The sequence below is a fragment of the Melospiza melodia genome, chromosome 26, assembly GCF_035770615.1.
Source record: "Melospiza melodia melodia isolate bMelMel2 chromosome 26, bMelMel2.pri, whole genome shotgun sequence".
NCBI classification, from domain to species: domain Eukaryota; kingdom Metazoa; phylum Chordata; class Aves; order Passeriformes; family Passerellidae; genus Melospiza; species Melospiza melodia.
Genome location: NC_086219.1, coordinates 1280193 through 1305620, shown reverse-complemented (window position 1 = coordinate 1305620; position 25428 = coordinate 1280193). Strand labels below are relative to the sequence as shown.

The following is a 25428-nucleotide window of genomic DNA, read 5'->3' as shown; positions in this document are numbered from 1 at the left end:
CGGTGCGGGCGGGTCCCGGAGCCCCGGCCCGGCCCGGCCCGGCCCGGCCGCCTCACCTGCCCCGGCTGCTCCGCTCGCTCCGCGGCCGCCATCTTCCCAGGCGCGGCTAATACATCCCCGGCCGCCCGATGCGCCGCCCCCTCCGCCGCGCCGCGCCGCAGGCACGACGAGTCGATCGCCGGCGCAGCGATGCGTCCCGCGGGGCGCCGCCGGTGCCGTGAGAGCCCGGCCTGAACCGAACCGGGCCGGGCCGGGCCGATCCCGCCGCAGCAGCGCCTTCCCCGCCTGGAAGAGCCCTCGGGGCACTGCCGAGCGGCAGCTGATGGCGGCGCGGCTGAAGCAGTGCGTGGTGCGGCGGCGGGACGGGCCGGAGCAGCACGGCGTGGCCGCGTCCTGCCTGCGGGAGCTGCGCGACAAAGGTGAGGGGGGACCCGCTGGGACCCTCTGTGGGACTCGCTGTGGGACCCGCTGTGAAACTCCCTGTGGGACCCGGTGGGACCCGGTGTGGAACCCCCTGTGAGACCCGGTGGGACCCGCTGTGAGACCCGGTGGGACCCGCTGTGGGACTCCCTGTGAGACCCGGTGGGACCCGCTGTGGGACTCCCTGTGAGACCCGGTGGGACCCCCTGTGAGACCCGGTGGGACCCGGTGTGGAACCCTCTGTGAGACCCGCTGGGACCCGCTGTGGGATCTGATGCAACCCCCTGTGGGACCCACTCTGGGACCCTTTGAGACCCGATGGAACCCCCTGTGAGACCCACTGTGGGACCCGCTGAGACCCCCGCTATGGGACCCGGCTGATGTGCGGCACTGTGAGGAGACAGGTCCTGGTCTCCAACCTCAGACACTGAGAGTTGCCTGTCCTTTGTGCTGGGGGTAATAAACAGGCAGTGCTATGTCACTTTTATCATTCTGTTAAGTATTTTTTTCTGTTCTGCAGCTTGTGGTGTTCTGGCTATTGACAAACCCATCACCTTGGTACTGGCAGAAGATGGGACCATTGTGGATGATGAAGATTACTTCTTGTGCTTGCCACCTAACACCAAGTTTGTGGCACTGGCCAAGGACGAGAAATGGTCCAGCAAAAGCTTAGGTATGCTGTGAGTGAGGAAGCATGGAAGGGGAGGTGTTTGGAACACGCCTAGTGACAGTAGGCAGGGTCAGGTGATGAGGAATGACCCATGAAACTGGTGGCTCTTGTGTCAGACAGTGGAACGTCCTGGCTCTCAGAGTCTGTGGATGAGGTGGACAGTGCTGCCGAGAAGTGGAAGCAGCTGGCCAGGCAGCTGAAGGATGACCTGTCCAACATCATCCTGATGTCTGAAGAGGACCTGCAGGTACAGTGGGGAAACCCCCAGTCCCTGCCCTTGCATCTGCCCATCATCCATCTATCTCAGTAGAGAAGAGACTCCATAAACAAGAGCTCAGGCTTAATTCAGATGCTGCTTTTGGCTCTTGGTGCCAGAGTCAAACTTCTCCTTGAAGGGAAACATTCAAGTGTCCAAAGATGCTCTTAATCCCCAACTATCACAGAACCATTCCAGTTCTGGCAAGAAGTTGAGATTTGGCCAAATGGCAGCTGAGATCAGCTCATTCCTTATAGCCAGACATATTGTGGTGGTGCCTCCCATGCAAAACCAGCACCCTTGTGTAACATGGCCAGAGGGGAGGCTGAGCAGCAGGCCAGGTCTGTCTGCTCCAGAGGGCTTTGGAGAACTGCTGTCACTCTCCAGAGCTGATTGATTCAAGTTTCTGAGTGCTTAACACCTTGTCTGTGGTGAGGCACGGCAGTAACTGCCCCCTCTTGTTCTCCCCGGTGTGCAGCTTCCCAGGTGCCAGGCTGCTGCCTTTCCTTTGAATATTTCCATGCACTGTGAAGACGTTGTGCTTTGCCATTAGTTTTCAAGCTTTCTGCTAAAATTGCACATGATTCCACACTTTCTTGTGTGCCTTTTGGCTTTTAGTAAAAAATGCTGCCTGGTGTAGTGCCACTACAGCCTCTCAGAACTCAGGGGCCTTGCTGTGACCAGAAACCTTGTGGAACACGCCTGGTTTCAGGAGGGTTTGTATGTTCTGTTTGTACTGCGGTGAGTGCCATGAAATGAATTACTCAGGAGCCCTCTCCATGTTTTAAGGTGCTTATTGATGTGCCACGCTCAGAGCTGGCAGAAGAGCTTGCCCAGAGTGAAACCAAAGTGCAGGTGCTGCAGGACACCCTGCAGCAGGTGCTGGACAGGCGAGAGGAGGAGCGTCAGTCAAGGCAGCTCCTGGAACTCTACCTGGAGGCCTTGAAAACTGAAGACAGCATCTTAAGCAAAGTTGCAGGTAGGGAGCATCTGTGTACTAGAGAAGGAGGTTTCCAACTCCAACTCCTGGCAGAGTGGAATAAATAAAATTTGATCAGCTGCTGTTAAATGGGGTTGATACAAGAGCAGTTGTAGTGTACATAGTGTAAGAATTCTCTGACCAGAGAGCCCTCTTGCTGCTGTGTCACATTTCTCACAAAGCCTGAAAGCAGAATACTGGGAGAAAAGCTTAGATCCTGGAGTCCTCCTTAAAAAAAATGAAAAATTATGGATTTCTTAAGTTCCAGGATGCACCAAGATTGGATGTATATTTTATTAATCTCACAACCATCAAAGCAGTCCAGGCCACTTTTCCTGTCCTGTGCTCATCAGGAGCTGTACTGAAAAGGAGTCTCTCCTTTTCAGAACCTGAGGCTGCAGCAAGGAAGGAGATGGATGTGGTTGACACAGGTGCCAGCAGCACAGACACTGCAGCCACAACAGCACTCAGCGACCAGGTCCTCGCTGCTCTGAAAGAAAAACCTGCTCCAGAGCTCTGCTTGGACAGTCAGGATCTAGAGGTGGGTGAGAATGACACAAACCATATCCTGGCAAAGCTCTCCCTCCAAAAGAGAGGCTGGAGCTCCTCTGTAACAGACACTGGTCCACACACTCTGCTCTGTCCTCTGAAAAGCCACAAAATAATTTTGGGTTTGGTCTCTGACAAATCAGTCAGCTGTCCTACCAGCAAGGTTCTTTGGGGTTTTTTATAGGCTTATGCATGCAGGTATGTTTCTTTTATCCATCCCAAATCAAAATAAAAACCTCCTTACTTTGGAAAAAACTCTAAATATAGATTGGAAAGTCTAGATAAACTGTAACCATTGAGGAAGGTGTTCTTTCCAGCTGTGAACTTGCTACTCTTACTCTTCCCTGCTGTAGAAAGTAAGTAACTGCTTTCTCTTCCTTTGCACACCTGAACAAAGCCTCCAGCGTTGAGTGTTGGCAAATTACTGGAAATCCACTAGCCCACGGGATAGGTGATGAGAGCTGGGAACATCTGCAGTTCCTGCTGTTGCTCATTCAGCAGAGGGCTAGGGGCCAGGGAGTCAGTAGAAAAGGCTGCTAACAATCTGTCTTGCTGCAGCTGGTGTTGAAGGCAGACGCAGCAGCCCTGGCCTCGGCTCTGGGATGGGACAAGCAGAAGGCTGGAGCTCTGCAGTCAGCCTGTGACCAGGAGCTCTCCAAGCGCCTCCAGCAAGTGCAGACCCTGCTCTCTCTAAGGAGCACCTCCAAGGGCAAGAAAACACTGCCCTGGGGGGACTGGCCCAGTGCAAAACGCAGGAAATAACACTGCATTGCTGTTTGCAGTTTGGGTTTTGCTTTTGCATTAGAATCAGTACAAGCAAAGACACATCCTGGAACCATAGTTTGCTGGTCATACTGTGGGCTGGCTATAGAACAACTAAAATCTGGACATTGTCCTGAGGCTTAAACTCCTCTGGTGATTTGAATTGTGTAAGCAAAGGGATTTTGACTTTTTGCAGAATGCTAGAACAATGGTATTGCTAAGCACAGCATGCAAGTGTTCAGCTTTCAATACCTGGTTGGTAGCCAGCAGCTTCCATCTGATAATGGTGGATACAGCTCCTGAAGCCCCAGGCAGTTTGCTTACTTTGTTCTCCCACCATTTGCAGTGTAAAAAGGATGGAGGATCTCTGGAAGACACTTTGAGGCACAGATCAGTGATCAGGGCAGAGGGGATACCCAGCTGCTGGCTGGCTTTAGGCTCCAGCCTGGGATCTAGGAACTTGAATTCTCATGCTGATTTAATCAGTTAAAGTAAATTCAAAGTCCTTCAACTTCAGTGCTTTTTCTGTAAGGAACTCCTGCCTCTTGGATGCTCTCTAAGAACTATCATGTAAAACACAGCAAAGGTAGAAATAATTGCTTTGTAAGGATGAGTGACAGAAGACTTCCATTTGGCCTGCTGTGTTATTCTCCTAATCATTAGTGTAGCATCATGATGCTTTTATATTAACTGGCTTATTTTAAAATTTGTTAAAAGTCTTTTTTTCTAACATCAATAAAACCTTTTTATCTTACTGTTGGACTAGTTTTGGTATTTCTACCAGCTGCTATAATTAAAAGAACGGGCTGATAAATACAGTATTACCTTAAGGAAAGAGGATGAATAAATTGAACAGAGAAGTACAGTCTTTAACTTATACAAAGTGTTTAGGCAAAATGTGTGTCCATCATGGTGACTGCCATGAACCCTCACCTGGCACAATCTGCTCTTCTTGTGTGAGAACAGCAGATGTATATGAAAAACATCTGACAAGTGAGATGAAACTTCTGAGGAAGTTTTAGTAGGTACAGATGTATTTTGTAGCAGCATGCTAAATCCTCTGATCCTCCACAGCCTTAAATGGCCCAGGGTGAGTATTCCTACAGCAGGCATTCAGGTGAACCTGTTGCATGCAACAGTCCAGCTTAAATTTGGCACAATCAGTTAGACAGTGCAACTAATAAATATTCTAAACAGTTTAGTAATTAAACAAAACTACTCAGGCTACCTTCAGGTGAAGCAACCCAGATGGGAATTGACTGGACTTAGGGGAGAAGCTTGCAGGCAACTTTTTGTCTGTTTTGCTTCTGACCATATTTAGATTGTAATATTATAGGCCATGACAGGTAAAAAGGTTTCCTGATGTTTTGAACAGGTCTTTACTGCAAGCTTTTTATGTCCAGTCTTTCTGCAATCACATGGATGGCTGTGCTACCCCTGGAAATCCTCTTCCTTTGAGTAATTATTTTCATTCTTTGCAAGTTCATTTGCACTGGGTAAGGCAGTGCCAGCCCAGCAGAGGGCAGTGGGATCCCTGCCCGCAGCGTTCTGCAGCCACGGAGCCACCTGAAAATGGGAATTTCTGACAGTGACAACTGCACCCCTGCAGTGCCACAGCTGGGAAACGACACAAAACACCTTTAACTGCCAAGACAACGAGAGAGAGATGGCTTAGTAAAAATAAAATACTCAAAATGTCTGAGCAAAAATAGCAATACTGGAAGCAAGGAAAAAGTCAAAGAAGAGAATTTTTTACTAGAGAAAGTAGCAGAATGAAGGGTATTGCACATACTGAGTTATGGTTCAGTGAGAATGATCTATTCCAAAATCTTTATTTAAAGTATTTTGAGAAAAGATACCTTTTGTGAGCAATTAAGGCACTTTGGCTGTAAGCCTACTGAATTCTGACAGACTTTTCATTTTTGGAACAATAAAAGTCCAATCGCATCCACTAAAGCTGAAGATTCATTACTGAAGCTAACCTGCAAGATAAATAGGCTAACTCTTGTTTCTCTAGGACAGTAAGAGAAAATGACCTGAAACATAACTGGAAAGACAAATCATGCCATGTTGGAATCTTCATTTTCAGTGACAGCTGCTTCTTGTTCCCCAGGAGTTCTCTCTCCCTTAGCTGCACTGGACTTCTTTTTCTTCTTCTCCTTCTGCTCCATGTTACTTGATGCAAGCTCTTCACTCTTCTGAGTGATATATTTTAGCTGGGAACAATAAGCTAAACAATCAGTCCTCTACTGAGGAACTTCATTCACTCACAAGACATTAGTAAGAAATTCTGAAGAGAAATTTACAGGAAAAATTATTATTATTAAAAGAAAAATAAGAGACTCCAAAAACATTTGCTTTGCCTTCTCAGGCAAATTCATGTTGTGTATTTCAAATACTATATGGAAGGAAAAAAATCTCCTCACATAAAAGTAAAATTAGTATTGGAAGCATTTTTCACGGATCAATGTATAGGCATATCTTAACAGAATAGTGAGTTTTATCCATGGAACATCATATAGATCAGCACAGGAGGGAACACAGTGATTCTGTGATCCCTGTATTGATGTTGAGAGACTCAGCACCTTGAGGCAGAGTCAAGCTATTCCTGACCTTAGGCTACAACAAAGAAACACAACATCAGGAAAAAGCAAAGTGATTCACAACGCTGTGTCTGCTCATTGCTCATCTGAACTTGGAACTTCAGCAGCCCTGGTGCAACGAGAGCACTGCTCTTGAACTGCAATCAGAGCTGTGTTACATCTCACCACAGTGAGGCACAGTGAAGCAAAGCAAGATGAAAATTTAAAAATCACTGGATTGTGCCTATCTACCTCAGAAGACAGTGAAATTGCTTATGCAACAGTTGCTTCATCATGTATAACCTTCATTCAAATGAATTAAGGAAAATCAAGGAATTAAGTTCATTTTAGGAATTAACTGCTTTAAGAATGTTGGAAGACAATAAATACAGTGCATCTCACCAAAGAATTGCTTCTTCTAGCCAAAAGCTTCACATCTTCTGTAGTGACCGTGGTTCGTTTGGCATGCCTGCATAACATCAAAAAACACTCCTTGAACATTTCTGCCTACACGTACCATAAGAGGCCAAGATCAAAAAGTAAAGGGAATTTCTATTTCATAGCTTAACACACTATTTAAAAAGCCCTTTTAAAGCTTGAATTATAAGATGCGCTTTAAAGATAACACAAAAAAAGGAAAGCCTTTGTAACAATCAGTGCATACCTTGCAAACATTTCAAGGTCCTTTGCGAAGATTTCTAGAGAAAACACAAAGATGTCATATATTTTAAAACACTGAGTGGGCAGAGATACACAAATTATCCAAGTCAGTTATGAGAAGTGATCAGAGCTGGCTGTTAGGCAGCACTCGTACACAAGTAGGTAGCCACACAATACATCTAAATGCTTTTTTCGGGTTTGAAAAGTCGAACTAGTATTTCTTGTACTTAAAATAAGAAATAATACAAGAGAATGCCCCGGTGACACCGAGTTGGATGAACCGAGTTGGTTTTGAAGCCCCGTGCCTCCAGCGCTGGCTCCTGAACGGACACGGAACGCTGCAGTAACCCGGGTAACACGAGGCGAGTCGAGGTAACCCAGCTGTACCGCACTGCCGGAAGGTGATCTCCGAGATGGCTGCGATGCTCTGCTTGCTGAACTGCACGTCCTTGTCCTCCTCCACCTCCTGGCACAGGCACCCGACCGTGTAGTGAACCGCCGCCTTCAGCCTCTGCGGGGACCAAGGCGGGGGCAGGCAGTGACACACCGGCCTCGCCCCGCACCACGCTCCCGGCCTCGGCCCGGTGTGCCGCTCGGTACCTGTGTGAGCATCTGCTGCTGCTCGCCCCCGGCCGCCGCCATCGCTGCCCTCACGATCGCCCGCCCCGGCGCTTCCCGCCCTGCGCGTGGGGCGGGGCCACCGCCATCACCGCCCTCACGATCTCCCGCCCCCGGCGCGCGAGGCGGGGCCGCCGCCATCGCCGCCCTCACGATCTCCCGCCCCCGGCGCGCGGGGCGGGGCGGGGCCGCCGCCATCGCTGCCCTCACGATCTCCCGCCCCCGGGCCCCGTGAGGGGACGCGCGGCCGCCCCGCGAGGCAGCGTCACTGTCACCCGCGTTTGTTCCACAGAACTCCCAGATCGTACTGCGTGAGCTGCAGAAAAGGTACCTTCAGTTGGAAGTTATATTTTACCTCATACAGAGATTCAACTAGTGACTAAGTAGCTGTCTTAGTAGAAATATATATGGTCAAACATTAATGTAAAAATCAGTGTGCACAACACAACATTTAACAGGTTTTGAGAAATAAAAAGGTTCAGACACCCAGGTGAATTTTCAGATGTCCTGAAGATGACTGGCAGTAGCATTGCAGGTAGAGGATATAAAATAGAGCCAACTTAGCATGTTGCTGTGGGTATTTTTAATTGTCCCAGTGGAATAAGAGGGGAAGATTCAGGGAGATTTGGGGCAGAAAGTGCAAGCACACAGCAATGCAAAATGTTTATGCCAGAGCTCAAAACTGAGACCAACAGTTGGAGGGAGAATGGGGACAGGAGTATGAGTTTCATTTCTCCTTCCACCAAAAGCACACAGAGCTCAGTGTGACAGACTGGGCAGCTGAATGCCCAGGAATTAAATCTGTAAGAGCCAAGCTACTGCCTGTTAGGAATAAACCATGGAACAGGAGAAAGGCCTTTACGTGCGTGGAACCTTGTGTAAGTTCCTGTGCTGTCTGCCACTCTCCATCTCAGCAATTCCTGAACTGCAGTCATCTCTGTCTTGACCCCTAGGAATTCATGCACTACAATATTATAAACCCAACATGACTATAAATTCTATTAAAGACTGCACAAAAGCATTTTACATAGTTTTGGCCAGCACCAGTGGAAAGAAAACACCTCAATACATTTATAACTAAATTTATTTAGTTTTCTTATATGATACATATAGAGAGATATACATATAGGTATGAAACACACCCCCAAGTTATTACAAAAGTGTCCAAACACATTTTCTAGTGGAGTACAGTAAAAAGTGATATTCTAGAAGAAGTGCTGGAGATCTACAGTATCTGGGCTCCAAGTGGAAGGATTTCCATTAGACATTGTAAGCAGAAGAGGACACATTTCCTCCATGGCCTGTCCAGTTAGTGTGGATAAATACCCCTGGCTTTGATAATAATTCATATGTATGTGCACCAAAGTAATCCCGCTGAGCCTGGAATGAGAACACACAGACAAACCAGACACACAAATGTCAGTATCATGAGTCCTGGAAGGTGCACCTACTGTTACCTAATGAGGAATAGATTTCAGTGCCTACCTGAATCAGGTTAGCTGGCAATATCTCGTGCCTGTATCCATCATAAAAAGAAAGTGCTGTAGTGAAGCAGGGCATGGGGATTCCAATCTGCACACCAGTACTGATCACACGGCGCCACGACTCCTGGCAGAGGGGAAAGGGGGGAAAGGAAACTGATGAGGTTGATGCTGGCACATGAACTGCTCCAGTACAACTGTGTGTGCCATTTCAGTCTGTGAAATCTAACAGCCAAGTCTGAGCAAATACAGCAGCAGATTCCCGATTTTACATAAACGAGGTTGATCTAAAATAATGGCAAGTAAGACAGAGTTAACAGCAGGATGAGAACAGTTGAGACATGCAGACAAACCACAGCCTCAAGCAAGGATGATGTTCTTTCACATAAACATGGTCAGAGCATCTCAAAAGCACGAACTCAGTGGGGATGTTCTGAGGGGAATGTTCCAGGACCTCTCACCAAGCACAGAACAAAGCTGGCCCCAGGGCCCAAGAGGACAGCACTGACACTTCAGACAGATGTGGATAATCCTCAGTTCAACTGTTCATCTGGTCTTGGAATTTGCATGCAATATTCAGATTCAGTTACAAGAACTACTAATGATCAGACTTCTTTTTTGGCCAGATAATGTGGTTTTAATTCCATCCAAATCAGGACAGTGTTCACAGACACAGGCCTAAAGAATGGGTGCATCTGGAACTGCTGTTCTGGGGCTACTGCAAACAATGGCACTGGAACAGAGCTCAGCTGAAATCCAACTGCACAGCAGGCACAAGACACAGGGCAGTGCAGAGAATGTTCACACAGGCCAGGCCCTTTTTCCTCATATTATGGTCCTTCTGAATTGCTGGATTTCTGCCTAAGGCTTTTCTGCACCAGTAAAAGGGAACCTTCAGTTTCCAATCATAGTTTGGTCAGTTTCAAAGAGAAAAACCATGACAGTCCTGGCTGTAAATTATCGTTTTGGAACTTACCTGACAGTTTTCTACAGCTTTCTTAAAGAAATCATCCAACAGCAAATTCTGGAGCTCAGGGTTTCGATCAAAAGCATCTTTGATTTTTCCCAGGAACACACTAGGCAAAAGTTAACCAGGAATAAATGTCACAGCTTCAACAAAGGCTCAGAATTCAAAACTTACAGTGCTAAAACTTGACTCAGCCAGACTAAGATTCCAAACATGGCAAAGATAAAACATTTTAAGCAGTTCAGCCACCAGAACAGTGGGTTCATCTAGTAACCCTTGGTGTTGTCTACAGCCTCTCAGAATCTTGGCAGCAGAGTAACTCCATGGATTTTCCAAGGAAATCTCTAGGCTTGTCAGCCAAGCACCTCACAAACTAAACTGCCTGCTCTTCTCTCTCCCCTCAGCAGCCAGGTTACCTCCTCATCTCAATTACCTCCTGATGATGCAGCCTCCCCTCCACATCAGTGCAATACCACCATAATTCAGTGTCCAGCCAAATTCCTTGGCTGCTTGTCTCAGCAGCATGAAGCCTTGAGCATATGAGATAATCTTGGAAGCATACAGGGCCTAAAAAGAAAAAAAAAAAAAATCAAATTCACATTCCAAGAGAAGTCTCACAAAGTTGAACAACAAACTAACTTCATGGGATATGCACTGTGTTCAGCCCACATCTCAACAGGGATGACTACAACAGCAACATCGCAGTTATTTGAGAAACACACTATCCCTTCCTGTTGGAAAGTTTGGTTTCAAGAGAGAGAGATCAAGAGAGCAATACCGAGGCAAGGCAGGAGTGTTGAGGGGTGGACAAGCTCCTGTGCATGAATTATGAGCTCTGTGCCCCATGCAGTTGTCTCTGCCCACCGTGGCTTAGAGTTAAATTCCTTCTGGATCCTTCCTAACCTTCCTTTGGTTAGCAATGGGTCTCACTGTGCTTTGTGAGCCAGTGCACAGTGCTGACAGCAGGAACCAGTTCTCATGAGATCAGAACACAAGAGTTCCTCCCCAGGGCTCACAGCACCCCAAACCCGCTCCAACCCCGCACCAGACTCACCTTGCGGATGTCCTCCAGGAAGGCCTCCTTGTTCCCACTGAACTGAGCCCCTTTGGGCCCTCCCAGCAGCTTGCTGGCCTGCACTCTCTCCTCCTTGAGGGACGACAGGCACCGTGCAAACACAGCTTCACCTGTGGGGATGGCAGGCAAGGGGAGATCATCAGAAACCCGGGCACCCCGGCCGTGTCGGAGACACCCGAGCACCAGAGTGTCACTGGGTGATGAGCCACGTACACAAGCAATAATATAAATAACTGCTGCACAAATGAATTATTCCAACAGCAACACTGCCTCTCAGTACAACCAGTGGGTAAGTCCTGACTGGTACAGCTTTCAAATGATAATGAAAAAAGCCACAAGTCATCCACATGAAAATTTATCTCAGGAACATTTACCAGCTCGCAATTTTAAGAATTTACTTTAAAATCTTCTCCTATCTATCAGAGACAGTGTTGCACTGCAATCTAGGGAACAGTGAGGCTGAAGACTTCACCAAGTACTCTATCATGCTTTTAAGATTAAAAGCTGTTTCTTAAATGTCAGCATACATTAACTGGATGTGCTTTAAAATGCACATACGCAAAATAAGGGCAATTAAAATCAAAAATAAAACAGCAGGTTAACTTACAGGATGACATAAGATTCATAAATCTGGTAGGCCCCTAGCACTAGTCAGAAGTCCATAAGAATGTTTTCTAATGTCACTAAACAGGTTGCTAAATATCATCTGTCAGGCTGGCTCAGTCAGTTCCTAATCAAGCCAGTTTAAGCTGTTCTTGTTTGCTATTGAAGACAGTATTGTAAAATGAGGGAGAAAAAAGTTTGCTTTCAGGGTCTGATAGAAAGAAAAGCAAGTCTTCATTACTGTCATTTTGTTCCACCCTTTGAGTTATGATATAAAAAAAACCACCAAAAAACCCCACACTGCAGAATCAACAGCAATTTAAAAAGAAGAGTGAGTAATGTTTTCACAAGACTCTGGATCCTCCCTACAGCAGGAGGACATATTACACCTAAATCAGAACCTGCTAATTTCCATTTCTGCAAAAACTTCCTTCTCCAGAAGGGAGGAGCAGCACGGTAGGAACACCAGGAAAAAGCAGGAGTAGCATGACTCTGCTTTTACAAGCAGAAGTTTGCAAGTCATGCTCATGCAGTAAAACCATACAGCAACTGCCCTGAGAGCAGCCACGTTTGCACAAGGACTGTGGCACACACTTCCCTATCAGGCATTACCTAACAATGCTCCTGGCACTGCAGAGCACTCATCAGGGAGTGTCTGCTCCACCCTTGATCTCTGCAAGCACCCCAAAGAGGAGAAAATTACCAGCTCAAGCAGGAAACACTGTTTCAAGCCTAGGACTGAAGGACTATGGTAGAACATTAAAACCATTTAGAGAACTTGTTTTGCTGCTGGAATGCAGCCATGTTTCTTTGACAGCTACACTGCAGTTACTTTCTTTTAGCTACTGAATGTAATTTTTCTTCAGGACTTGACCAGTCAATGCAAAAGGAAAAGAGGTAGAGAAAGCATGAAAATGAAAGCAAATCTGAGAGCAAAGATTGCTTTTGACTCATCTCATTTACTCAGCAGGAAGCTTGCTCTGGACCTGTGGTATTAGGGCACTCTAGACGTGTTGCAGATGTGTTCCAGCTCCTCTGCATCACAACACTGAGCACAACACTCAATATTCCCCTGAACATCACTGAGTCCTGGCAGCACTGCAGACACCAGGGACACAGGTGACAGCAGGACTGAAGGAACAGGGTGAAAACAAGCCCAGCAAAAACCCAGGAGCTGTCAGGGCAGAAAAGCTGGAACAGCTACACCTACAAGAGCCTCTCCTGGCAGCCCAGCCCTGCTGTGGGCTCACTGCTCAGACTGTATTTCCCTGTCATTGCTGAGATGTGGTAGATGGAGATGGGAAAGATGAAAGCACCAGTTACCGATGAGGGTGACCGGGACTCCGTATTCCAGGGCAGAGATAGCCGTCCACTTCCCCGTGCCTTTCTGCCCTGCACTGTCCCTGATCTTTGGGAGGAGGTATTTGCCATCGCTGTCTTTGAATTTGAGAATATTGGCTGTGATTTCAATCAGGAAAGAGTCCAACTCTGTCTTATTCCATTCCTGAAATACCTGAAAAAGGAAAACAAGTATATACATATTCATACACACCACAATTTGCTATGTCTCTACTATATCTTTTAATTTATTAATGTATATATTTTGCCTGCTTGATTATAATGCTCAGTGTTTCATTAGCTCTTTTCAGGCAAGGTAGTTCACATCTCTATATGTGAAGGTGCTTCCTGGAGAGAAATCAACTGTAGCATGGGAAAAGGTTCAGACAACTTTTGTAAGCATTCAGCTGTCTGTGCTCTCTCCTACAGACACCATGGCACAAAAAAAGGAAAGACATTAAAAACCACAAATCACCTTTGCCATCTCATCATGCTCCATGCCCAGCACATCTTTCATCAGGTGATAGGCCTCACAGATCAGCTGCATGTCTCCATACTCAATCCCATTGTGCACCATCTTCACGAAATGTCCAGCTCCTTCCTCTCCCACCTGTTCAGAAACATCCAGAAACCCCCTTAGCAATGGCACTGTCATCACTGCCAGTGTTTAATACCTGCCCATGGCTTCTTTCTGCCTGAAGGAAGGAATCAAAGACAGTGCTGACAGACACCAGTGGCTCACAGGTCCATTTAGCTCCCCCAGCACATGACCCAGCCACAAAACTTTGTCTTTCCATTGCACAGTATGAGTTACCAGAGATGGCAGATTGGAAATGAACACAGCCAGAAAATCAGCCACTGAGGGTGCTGTGTTTATTGTGGATGGACAAACATCCATGAGCTTCAGCAAGCAAACTGCCTAAGCATGGCTCTAACCCCAAGTTAGGGTCAGTATCAAATGACTATTTACCCAGTCACAACAAGGTTCCCCAGATCCCACTTTAGCAGCAATGCTTTGAAATATGGTCTTGATGTGGGGCCTGTGGGGAGAAAGAATACACCTTAGCAGCCAGGCAGGGGACACAAACACCACAAGAGAAAACAAATAAAATCTACTGGTATGATGCCTTCTGTAACCTGCCAAAAGGCAGCCTGGGCTGAGGGCACTGGGCAGGGTGATAACCCATCCACACAGCCATGTCAATGAAATCTGTTCTTCCCAACTAAAGTTTGCAAGACATTGGAACATTCAAGTCATGCTCCCAACACTGTACAGACAAGTGTAATGCACTTCAAGGAGCCCAAATATCCTCTCCATTTGAACACAGAAACTGTGCCAACTTAGCTACCAAGGCAAAAGATGACTGGGCAGAAGCTTCCTGTTGTTGATGGCTTTGTGCCATCCAATTTGAACAGGCTGATACAGGTATGGAACACTAATGCAAATGGACAGGGACTCAAGAGATACTAAAGCTCACTTAAAGCCTGGACACACCTTTTCTTTCCATATCTATACAGAGAATAGGCAACCAGGGATAAATATGAGCATTGATGTGCAGTCCTTTACTGAGGCATGAGTACAAAACAGCACAGCAGCATGCAGAAACTTGCAAATAAACTGATGCATTCAACAGTAGCATAAACATACTGAAGCTCCTTTTATAATGTGTCACTAGAGGGCCATGTGCTGCTGCCTGATTCATGGTTAGCAGCTTCCCAAGTGTGTACAGCCTCAAAAGAAAAAAATAAGAAAAAGTACTTGTTTAAAATGTAAGCAAAATTCCCTTCTCCCTTCAGATGTGTGTAGGTCCTACTTTTGCCTGTGGATTCCTGGAAGAAAAGCCTGCCTTTGTTCCGCCTTACATGAAGGCTGAGCACTGCCCCATGACCCCTGCCAGGTTGAGAAATCTGGAGCCTTGAGGAAGTGAGATGGCAACATATCTTGTTCTCTGCACACCCACACCCTCCTCCTTCCCTCCCTCAGTGCACTGTGTGAATTGCTGCAAACCATTCTGAACAAGAGAACACAGCAGTTCGTGCTTACCAGGCCTCCTTGGCTCCTCCTGGCATGAGGGAAGGTCCGTATCTGGCACCCTCCTCCCCACCACTGACTCCACTGCCCACAAACAAGATGCCCTTTGCCTGGAGCTCCTTACAACGCCTCTGGAACAAAGAGCAGAGCAGCACTATTTAATTTCATTTCATGCCATAGCCTGACACACAAAGGCTAGCAATTGAGATGTAAAATGAGGTTTTCAGTTCTGCTTTGGATGTGCTAGAAGCTAACCTTAAGAAAGCTTGTTCATACACCAAAGTGAGCATTAGGAAACTTCCTGTTGCTTTGGATCCTTGCAAAAGTGACATGGTGAAAAAACAAGTTCTTATAAGCACCAGACAGACATGAGCAGCACTGAGGGCAGAAGAGGCCTGGAACTGGGTGTGAGGTGACACATGCTCTGTGTGAAGATGTGGGGGAGGCAGATTAGGCCCAAGGTGGAGTTGCTGAGTTCACTGCAGTGAAGGTGCAAGCACAGAAAACTCCAAGGGCCAAAGAGAGCCAGAGATCCCCCAGGACAGCTGACAGGACTGACCCTCACTGAGCCTCTCACCCTGGCATGGCCAGCTCACTTATCCAAGATCAGGATGTCAGAGCAGGAAGACGAACACGAGCACCTCTTCTAAGATTCAGAAACACCAGTCTGAATGCAATATTTTCACACCAGAGAGGCAAATGTAGCTTCTGTAACTTCTACAGTTACAGCCTGTCCACAAGCAGATAATTACTCTGCTGCTTCCACTACCCAAACAGCCAAACCAGCAGTTCTGTCCTACTGGACTGTCCTGCAATCGCAAGGATTAGGAAATAGCAACAAATCTAGAAATATCCTTAGACTTATAAATCTCCCTGAAAACTCCCTAAGATTGTAAAATAAAATTTTCTAAAGGCCTTCACTTTTAAAACATGTTAAAAAATATTTTCATGTGGTCTAGGTAACTTCTATAAAAACATTCTTATAGCACAGTCCTTAATTGCTTTTTAATAGGCTGCATGATTTAATTTTGCAGAAATCAGTTTGGCTTTTCCAGAGCACAGGGCTGACAGCATATTATTGAGCGACTATTCTGATGATCAGAAGTGGAAAAGTTGTGTGTATTTTATTCATCCACTTTAGGCAGGAACCAGGCTTACCGTGGTATCTCTGTACTCAGAATTCCCACCATCAATTATGATGTCTCCAGTCTCCAGCAATGGCACCTGTCAAAAAGAAATCAGCATTTAGGTTTCCCCCATACATTCAAAACCTCACTAATGATGAATAACTGAGAACTTCCAGAGGAAACTGCTCCAAAAGACAGCAAGAAGTCTCAGGTAGGATGAATGTCTGCCTCACCAATTTATTGATGAAGTCATCCACTGCACTTCCAGCCTTCACCAGCAAGATAATGCGACGGGGCTTCTTCAGCGTGGAGACCATCTCCTCCAGGCTGTGAGCACCGATCACCTTGGTTCCCTTGGCCTCGTTAGCCAGGAAATCATCCACCTTGGAAACTGTCCTGTTAAAAGCACAGACCTGGGGGGCAAGGAAACACGTTAATAAAGCTGCCAATGGAACAGTAACTTCAGCTCAGGCTACAAATTATACAAGCAAGGTTCAACATCCTGCGCTCTCCCACTTCCCTCCGTGCCAGGCACAGGGCAGGGATGAACCCGAGCATGTCTTTGCAAGTGCCTCGGGAACCTGTGGTTAATGGCAAGGCCAAGGCCAACTTCAGGGAAAAGTCACGCATAATTAACATATCAGGTGCCAGCTGAATACAGGCGTGCACCGCTGCTCTTCTCTGGAAACAGGACAAAGGCCAGGCAGGGTATAACTAAAAGGAGGAAATACACCCATTAGATCATCACAATTGCAGGGGAAAGCCCCCACAAAATGCTCAGCTCCAATCCCAAGTGCTACTAGTCAGCCTTCCTAAACAATTTGTTTCCTCACTTACCACGAAGCCGTGGTCATTCATGTTCAAAATCAGGTTCTGACCCATCACGGCCAGTCCAATCAAAGCAATGTCAGCTCTGGAACGTGAAAGAACAAAAATGCCAGGGAGGTCACCAGCAGTGATCCAGCAGCAGCATCCATCCCTGCCCGGCTGTTCTGGCCATGCCAGCTGCCAGGGCAGCCCAGCTCAGCCCAGGCCAGCCCAGCCCTCCGAACGACCGCGGGGATCTGAGTTCATTCTCTCAGCTGTTACTGCAGCGATCACAGACCGAGGCCGTGCGGAGCCACCGGGCAGAGCCCCCGCGCAAACAGCGCACCGGGGCCTCCCGAGCCGGCTGCAGCCGCCCCGCACCGCGGCCACGCCGGGCCCGCCCCCGCCCCGCTCCCGCCCGCTCTCACTCGGCCATGGCGGCGGCGTTCGGGGCTCTCCGCTCCTCTCCGTTCCTCTCCGTTCCTCCCGGGGCTCTCCGCTCCCTCCGCTCCTCTCGGGGCTCTGCGGGCCCGGCCTGCGGCGCGCGCCGCTTCCTCTCCTCAGCCGCGGGCGGGGCGGGGCGGGGCCGCGCGCGCCCATTGGCTCTTGGCGAGACTCCGCCCCCCGCCCATGGCCCGATGTCTCGAGGCCACGCCCCCTTAAAGCGGCAGCGGCGCGGGCCGGGCCGGGTTCTGTGCCGTCCCCGCGCTGTCCCCGCCGGGCTCTGACGCTTCCCCGCCGCCTGCGAGCCCCGAGGAGCCCCGGGAGCCCCGGGAGCTCCCGGGAGCCGCGCCCGCTCGCGGAGGAGCCGCGCAGCTGCCCCGTGCCGTCGCCTGTGCCTCTGTTCCCAGCGACACGCACCCCTGATCCCGCCGGGAACCGCGCAGTTTGTCATTAGTAATTATTATTAACTGGCTTCCATTCTGGCGCTGAACATTGTCCCAGGCGGCAGTGAGCCCCTCAGCGATCACCGCTACCCGTTTGTCTTTGTGCGGCCAGGCCAAACTTGACAGACCTGTCCTTCCTTCAGCACCGAGGCGATCCCAGGAGGACAAAGCTGCCCCACCTTCGCTCCGATGTATCGGACACACACACACACCTTGAGACCATAGTTTCTATTAAATTCTGTGTAAGTTATTTCCTAAACAAGATGACCCGAACAATCTGGCCCATCAAGTTTTTGGTTCGTTTTGGGAACCCCTTCTTCAAGAGCAGTCGAGACAAACTTCATTAAAGCATCCATCAGCTTCTTCAGCACAGGTTTTAAAAACAAGTAATCGACATAAGATACAAGTAATTAAATCATAATGACAGGAGCACACATTCTGCCTGCTAATGCACTGGTTGTACCTTTATTGTTTCACCTCGTTCACTAACAATTCAGTGGTGCAAGGTTACCATACACAGTTAGATATCTGCATTGCACACCTAAGGCTATACAGCAAATGGATCAGAATTAGTACAAATACATGAACTATATTTACATTTTGTATACTCAAGCTCCAAATATCGGATATATTTACAAAATAAAATAAGAAAATGAAAACCTGAAATTAATGTACAGTGTTGCTGATACACTCCTTCGCTGGGATGAAATCAGTTTGCAAAGAGATTTGTTCAAGAAGGCCACTTATACAGCATTTACCTTGTTTACCTTGTGTACAGAGGTTACAGGGACACGGGGACCGCAATTCCAGGGGATGTATTCTGTGAACAGCACGTCTGATGTCCAAATCCAGGAGCCACAACCAACCACACGTGAAATGTGAACAAGCAAAGTGGGAAATTCAGACCTGACCCTGGGAAGTGCTGACCATTCCAGACTCCCTCTGCTTCCAGGCAAGCAGGAGGTAAATTCAGCACTGCTCAGGGGCAGCCCATTCACTTGGCAACGTTAAGAATTGAAGACTTAGGAGCTCCACGCCAGTTTTCTGAATACACAGCTGATCCCAGCAATTTCAATCCTGTTCCCAATGACATTGGACACAATCATCTGGTTAGTGTTGGACTAGTTTTGATTTCAAATACACTGAACACATAAATGGCCTTCTGAACAAAAGTCAGTCCTGCTCTTGAAGAGCCGATGTTTTGAAACAAGGAAGCACGAAGTTAAATACATCCTGCTACAGACACGACAGCCAGAGCACAGACTGGGCTGGTGACTACCACGGAGATGCAACGCGCAGGGCCAGGCAGCACAGCAGGACCCTCCTCCTGCAGAGCAGCCACAGCTCACCCCCAGCACAACACCCAGCACAGCCCCAGCTCCCCTTCCTCCTGCAGAGCAGTCACAACACCACCCAGCACAGCAGCAGCTGCAGCAGCTCGGTGTGCAGGGTACAGGCAGATCCACGTGCACAGGCTGTTTAGTACCAGTGGGTGTTAGACCGAAGCTAATCCTCTTTCTTATCTAATGTGCAATTAATTACAGATGTATAAATATACAATACATTACATAAAATTAAATCCCTGTAAATTAGGTAACAAGCAGCAAAAAGTAAAGTCTTTGCTTTGAAATACCATGCTAATCAGTAATAAGGACTGTTAGACATTGACACAAAAAACCTTTTCTTGGCAGTCTGGAAATCATACTCTCTGGAAATAGTGCTCCCTTCTCTTCTGTATTCCCAGAATACAGGAATCTTCTTTAAAAAGCTACTTAAAGTGCATTTCTAAAACACAGTATAGGAGGTTTAGCTTAATTTTACAATACCCAGGAAGATCCAACATAATTTTCAAAGGATAAAAAGGACAGTTTTCTCCTTCCTTTTGGTGAGGAACATAAAAACCCAAATGCAGCACAGTCTGACACTCGTTCCTCCCAGCAATGCCCACCAAGGCCCTGCTGGTGCGTGTCCTCACGGGCTGGCAGGCCCACAGCAGCAGAGGCTGAGTCCCCAGAGCTGTCTGACCCTGGGACTCCACACACACAGCAGGAAACCAGCAATGGGCTTTGGAGTGTCAGGAGAAGGCAACTGAGCATATTTTACCTTCCTCGTTCTGCTTCCAAAAAAGAAATTTACAACATGTTGGGCTAAGCTTTGAAGTGAATGGAAATTCACTTTTTTTGTTTATTTGTTTGGTTTGTTATCTCTTTAAAGAAAACTTGGACTGGTTTCAGTCCAGTTTTAAGTAGGAAAACCCAAATGTCTCAAAGCAGGCCTCAGTAATTGCAGAAAAACTTTGTCTGCCCCTATGTCAGACCTGAGAACAGTGATGCCCATTTGAACTCTACACAAGGACCTAGTTTGTTACAGATTATGCAGCTTTAAGAGGTGCTGATGCTTACAACCAGACTTTTGGTCTTCTGATGATCCATTATCCACTCAGACCTCAAGTCACCAGAATTTGCTTAGAGTTTTAAGACAGAAGACTGACATTTATGCAACAACTGTAACACTTCAAGCTCTCTGTAAGATAAGCATCTGTCTCTTCCTGCTTTTAAACGAAGACCCCTTTATCATGATTTTGTGCAATGCCTATAACCACATGGTTCATTCTCTGGCTTATCCAAAGCAAAGACTTAGAAAACTAGTTTTCTTCTAGTTAAAAAAAGAAACAGATAAAAGTTAAAATGCTCTCAGTGTGTCACAACCTACCCCCACCTCAATCACTCTGCCTCCTCAAACAGGTTCACTGTCATTATAAACAGTGGTGATGGCAGCAATAACTTAATGCTTAGAATTAACCTGATTCTTGAGATCAGCTTAGCTGCAGTGTGAGGAGCCCTCCTGCAGGACAAGCAGTTTTATCCACACACTGGAAGTGCTTTATCATCATTGCATAACAAAGGAATATCATCACTGTATTAAGAGTCACACACAGTTAAACAAGACAAAAACAAAAGGGAAAAAAAAAAACAAAAACAAAACCCTATCCCTATCATGTTCCTGGGTCCCCAGGATGCTCCCTCACTCTGGCTTCCAGTTCTGAAATAAATCTGAGGACCACAGAGACAGCATGAGCATGAGTTAGCTTGAGAACTACCTGGAGACATGTAAAGGTAGCAAGTGTGAGCTTCATGTCCCTGCTCCTCTGCCTCCCAGGCTGCCAGCAGCTCCCAGTGTGCCCTGAGCTGCCCTGGGCATGAGGCCCCACCCAGCAAAGCCTTCCTCAGCACATCCCAGTCCCACACACGCGTGGCCTGAACCCCACTGAGCCTCCTGGGCTGCACTGTGCCTGCTGTGCCTCCTGCGAGAGAGACAAACCCTCTGAGCTCTGCCCTGATGAAACCCCTTCACACTGCCCAGGACCACAGGCAGCCCCAGCAGTGCCCTGGCTGCAGCAAGGAAGGGTAACACAGCAGCAAAGAGCACACAGCATCCCCAACACCTGACTGAGAGAGGGGAGCTCACTTCCCCAAAAGGAAATTCATTCTGCTCTTCTTTCTTGGGGCGAGGAGCAAAGCTTTGGCCACAAGAACTTCCACTGTAGGCCAAGAACTGACACCACCCAGCTGATGCCCAAGGAGCCAATTATGACATGCCACTGAGCAGGAGCAGAATCCACTTGCTCTGTTCCCCAGAGGGGTTAACTCTGAATACAGTGGGGTTTAGCTGATGAAAATTGCAGCAGGGAAATTAGGAGACACTCAGCAGTTATTTCCAAAGGAACTGAGAGTGTCCTGTGGCTCCCTGAGAACACTGCAGGTGTGAACACTGCCTAGGAAGTGTTGCACAGACCCTGGGTGCTCCCATGGACAGGTGGGGTGACACAGGAGCATTACAGGTTAGGGATGCACAAACAGGCCCTTGGGAACAGCCCTGACACAGCCATGGGAGTCCTACCCCTTTCCCAGAGAGGTGAGAACTGTTCCTGCAACAGTCAGGAACAGGAGAGGGGATCTGCCCTCCATGGTGATCCAGGGACCAGGAACTTTCATTTCTATTTAACACTCCCCATCTGTCCAGCACATGGCTTGAGCAGCTGAAATTTTGGGGATTTTATCTCATATTTCAGTCTGTGGTCTATTTCCCCTCATATCAGCACAGTTCAGAGGCTGAGGAGTGTGTGCTGATGGAAACTCTTCTGGGAAAGAGTTAAACCCAAGCACTGTTCACCTGCAACCCCCACAGCAAGAGTTCCAAGCAGATTGTTGCAGCCAGCCCCTCCTGGTTTGTTCCCTAACTTTTCCTAGCTCGTGCCTTAGCCTGCTGGGCCTTGGAAACTCAGAAACAAAGTCCCAAATCCAGTCTGTCCAGATAGATTTGTCCAATATCAGCTTTCAACAGAGTTTAACTTCGAGGCTGGATCCAGAAAGCCTGAGGAGCTATTGCAGTTCCTGGCTGGGTAATGTCTCCATTAAACAATTTATCTTTCCCTGGCATTGGAACTTTGCCCTGAGGGAACCAATGACCACTGCCAAGTCACAAATTGAATGAAAACCCTGTAGCAGTCTAGACAGACAGTGGACAGTGGGACAGACACCAAAAGGTCAGTTGAAATGGATAAACAATTGTTATAGGAAATTTTTTTTTTTCTTTTCAGAGTCGTGCATAATCACTCGATTTTTTTGATTTTTTTTTTCTTTCTCTTTTTGTTTGGCCACATGCTACTAGTACAATTCAGGTACAGGTGAAAAGAAACAAGGTAGGGTTAGAATACCTAGAAAATGTGCTGAAGGAGTGGGGAAGGTGGGGGATGTTAAGCCACAGGATTACATACAAGAGAAACTGTCAAGAATCACAAAGAGAAAATGAGAGGTAACACTATCTATGGGAAGGTGAGAACAGATGAGAACATTACATGGACTCAGTACTTCATCTGGCCCGTGCGTCTTCGAGCCAGCTTTGACCTGCACCAAAAAAAAGGGGAAAAAGCAGTTGGTGAATTATGAAAGCTCATTTTTCCTCCCTCCCCAAAGTTTATCCACCTTTTTTTTTTTTTTTTAAATTCTTTGGTACAGCCCTAGTTTACTCCATATGTTAAGAAAGTAAAATGTAAGGAAAAATAATTCTCTGTTCCACTTCTTTAATGGGAGGAGGGATCATTTAAGGGCTTCACTGCTCAGAAATTATTTGATGCTGTATTGGTAACAGCTTCGTTTTTTAGATTTTGGAGTTTTTTGATGTAGTGGAGTAAGATGTGTCCAGCAAGCAGGGGCTGTCTGTGATAATGGAAAGGCTGCCAGAGAAGTTATAAAAGGGAACATAATTTCTGCTTTAGCTCATAATCAAGAACCTAAAAAGGCAGTCAAGCACAGAGGAAGTAAGAAACTTTAAAAATTTGTAAAATGGCAATACAAGGAAACCATCTTGTGGTCTCCAAATGTAGCATCCCACACATGTTCAAACTGGACATGGCTGTTCAGAACGTCACAAGCCAAAACAACAGCCCCTGCAGTTCCTGAAACACAGGGCTGGTTTGTTTTCTGATTGTTCTGGGCGTTTTTCTACCTACTCTCCTCCCTCCTCCAGTTCCCACATCTTGTCAAATTCCTGAGAGCAAAGCTAAAATCTGTGCCCAGGCATTGCCTGCTGGTCTGAGCACGGCCCTGTGCAGCCCCAGCTGCCTCTCACCGAATGGTGCCAGCCAGGAGAGGATTGAAGGCGTACAACCAGTCATTCATGTCCTTGTCATTGATGGCCTGCAGCAGGACTCCACGGTGCTTTGTGCACACTCCAAACGTGTTGGGGGTCTGCAACATCAAGGACAATTTAAACAATGTAAACACAAAGTCTGCAAGCACAGAGGCTGATGCACATTTCCTCTCTGAGAGAATCTGCTCCGTCACATCCCCCCTTCATTCATGTCTCACTGGTGATTGCCAGGGTATTATTACTCATTCCCTTCTACAAAACAGAGTCTTAACTGCTGAGTGTGGGCTTTAAGAGATGGACCAGTTCACTTGATTCCTTGCAGGGTGCTTGTATGCGATGTTTTGTGGGGTTTTGTTTTTAAACAAACAAAACACACAAGCCCAAAAACCCATACAAAGGAAGCTGCAAAAACCCAACATGCAGGGTGGTGGTACCAACACATCCTCCTAAAAGTTAATCTGATGTGTGGCAGCAGTCAGGGTCACTCTCTGTACAACTGTGTCCAAAACCATCAGAAACCCTGAACTAACTGGGAACTTTGTGGGCAGGATCCTCAGCGTCTCCACAACTCAGATTCCTTTTCCTCAGAACAGAGATGACACACCTGATGGTACAGATGCACTGCTACTTGTAATGTCCTTGCTTAATGGATAAATAAACAACAGCTCTCACACTGACCTTCACCATTGCCTGTTGATCCTCACTGTACTCCACCTGAGCTGTGGATAAGTTTATGATTCCTCTTTCTACAGGATCTTTGTCACTGTTGTAAATAAAAACATAGGGACGGCGAACCACCACAAAGTGCTTGGCCCAGGAGCTGGAGAGTGGCTCCTTGAAGTGGAGGTATCCTTTCTTTGACACCACAGAGCTGGAAAAAATAAACCCACGTCAATACAGAAATAGATTTTCCCCTGAGTATTCCTATTAACTGCAAAATACTGTGTAAGACACTTGGTCCTTAATAACTGGTCCTGTTTTGTCTGCAACACTATTCTGAAAAAGTTCTTCTAAAACAAGCTGAATGGTGTTTTCAACATCTATGCAAAAGTCTGACAGTCTTCCTCTATCCATCACAGAGGACTCTGCAGCTCTGCTATCACCTGTTAAATTACCCTCTTCAAATGGGGCACAGAACCTCAGAATCTCAGAAAGCCCCTGTGAGAGTTCTGGGGAAGCCACGATCACACAACAATAAAAAACTTACCCTGGTCTGATTTCCTCAATATCAGGAACAAGGTTTAGGAACTCATTCTTTCCAGCTCTGGCAAGGTAGGAAGTTTCTACTGCAGGAATTATCTGGAACTGCTCCACCTCATGACAGGGACTGGAGGCACGAGAATTTGCTTCTGGTGTCCTTTAAAAAAAGTAGAGAAAAAAAAGTAAATCGCAACAAAGCAACTGAATGTGACAATGGAATTTAAACTGCATCTTCAGGCCAGCTTGAAGTTCCATCCTCCAGACCAGATTTATTTTATGACATTTATTTTATGACTTTTGTACAATATTGAATAGCATTTTCCCTTGATATCTGTGGAATAAAACTTACAACAACCACTAGTAAGTTGCTTCCCCACTACTTCTACCATTTTTCTCCTGCTAAACGTAGTCACAGCACAGACACACTTCCTACTACTGTTTGATGTAAAATGTTCTACTTCCTCAGCCCTCCTCCCTCAGGGGTGCTGAACTGAGAAGGTATAAATTATGTCTTTTACTTCATAGTTATTACCAATCTCATCAAAAATATCTTGTATAGATACAGCTGAGAAAGATGAACACAGACTAATGGCCAAACTGGTTTATTCTGGGTCGTTATTAGTAGACCTTTTCAAAAGACCTCTGAAAAAACTTGTGGACTCTGCACACTGTAGATGCACTGGTCACTGGAATGACAAGCATCTGACTGTTGCCCCAACACATGCAGGAAAAACAGCACTTCAAAAGAACAAAATGAAAAAGA

General features: G+C 46.9%; 4 protein-coding genes across 12 annotated transcripts in view; 1 reads left to right on the top strand and 3 right to left on the bottom strand.

Annotated features, from left to right (window-relative positions):
- The first annotated feature begins 273 nt into the window (after positions 1 to 273).
- Positions 274 to 4390, top strand: DFFA (DNA fragmentation factor subunit alpha). The gene is made up of 6 exons (XM_063176942.1): positions 274 to 419; positions 941 to 1093; positions 1207 to 1337; positions 2136 to 2325; positions 2712 to 2866; positions 3433 to 4390. Exons 1-6 carry the CDS (start codon positions 323 to 325, stop codon positions 3634 to 3636), a joined length of 930 nt encoding a protein of 309 aa, XP_063033012.1. The 5' UTR covers positions 274 to 322; the 3' UTR covers positions 3637 to 4390.
- Positions 4391 to 5438: 1048 nt separating this feature from the next.
- CENPS (centromere protein S) lies at positions 5439 to 7558 on the bottom strand. The gene is made up of 5 exons (XM_063176943.1): positions 7479 to 7558; positions 7266 to 7389; positions 6883 to 6916; positions 6621 to 6687; positions 5439 to 5852 (listed from the first exon to the last, which is right to left on the bottom strand). Exons 1-5 carry the CDS (start codon positions 7518 to 7520, stop codon positions 5697 to 5699), a joined length of 423 nt encoding a protein of 140 aa, XP_063033013.1. The 5' UTR covers positions 7521 to 7558; the 3' UTR covers positions 5439 to 5696.
- A 1004-nt stretch (positions 7559 to 8562) lies between these two features.
- On the bottom strand, positions 8563 to 17456 carry PGD (phosphogluconate dehydrogenase). The gene is made up of 13 exons (XM_063176941.1): positions 17355 to 17456; positions 16957 to 17032; positions 16353 to 16532; positions 16151 to 16216; positions 15005 to 15123; positions 13931 to 14000; positions 13436 to 13570; positions 12946 to 13135; positions 10999 to 11129; positions 10378 to 10511; positions 9954 to 10053; positions 8982 to 9104; positions 8563 to 8876 (listed from the first exon to the last, which is right to left on the bottom strand). The coding sequence occupies exons 1-13, from the start codon at positions 17360 to 17362 to the stop codon at positions 8757 to 8759; spliced, it is 1452 nt and encodes a 483-aa protein (XP_063033011.1). The 5' UTR covers positions 17363 to 17456; the 3' UTR covers positions 8563 to 8756.
- A 793-nt stretch (positions 17457 to 18249) lies between these two features.
- KIF1B (kinesin family member 1B) overlaps positions 18250 to 25428 on the bottom strand; it is a 77604-nt gene continuing 70425 nt past the window's right edge. For all 9 annotated transcript variants that reach the window (XM_063176930.1, XM_063176933.1, XM_063176932.1 and 6 more), the window contains 4 exons: positions 24673 to 24822; positions 24144 to 24336; positions 23445 to 23563; positions 18250 to 22720 (listed from right to left, as the gene is read on the bottom strand). In XM_063176930.1, coding sequence (XP_063033000.1) covers positions 22678 to 22720; positions 23445 to 23563; positions 24144 to 24336; positions 24673 to 24822 — 505 coding nt within the window. In that variant the 3' untranslated portion in view covers positions 18250 to 22677. The remainder of the gene's footprint in view (positions 22721 to 23444; positions 23564 to 24143; positions 24337 to 24672; positions 24823 to 25428) is intronic.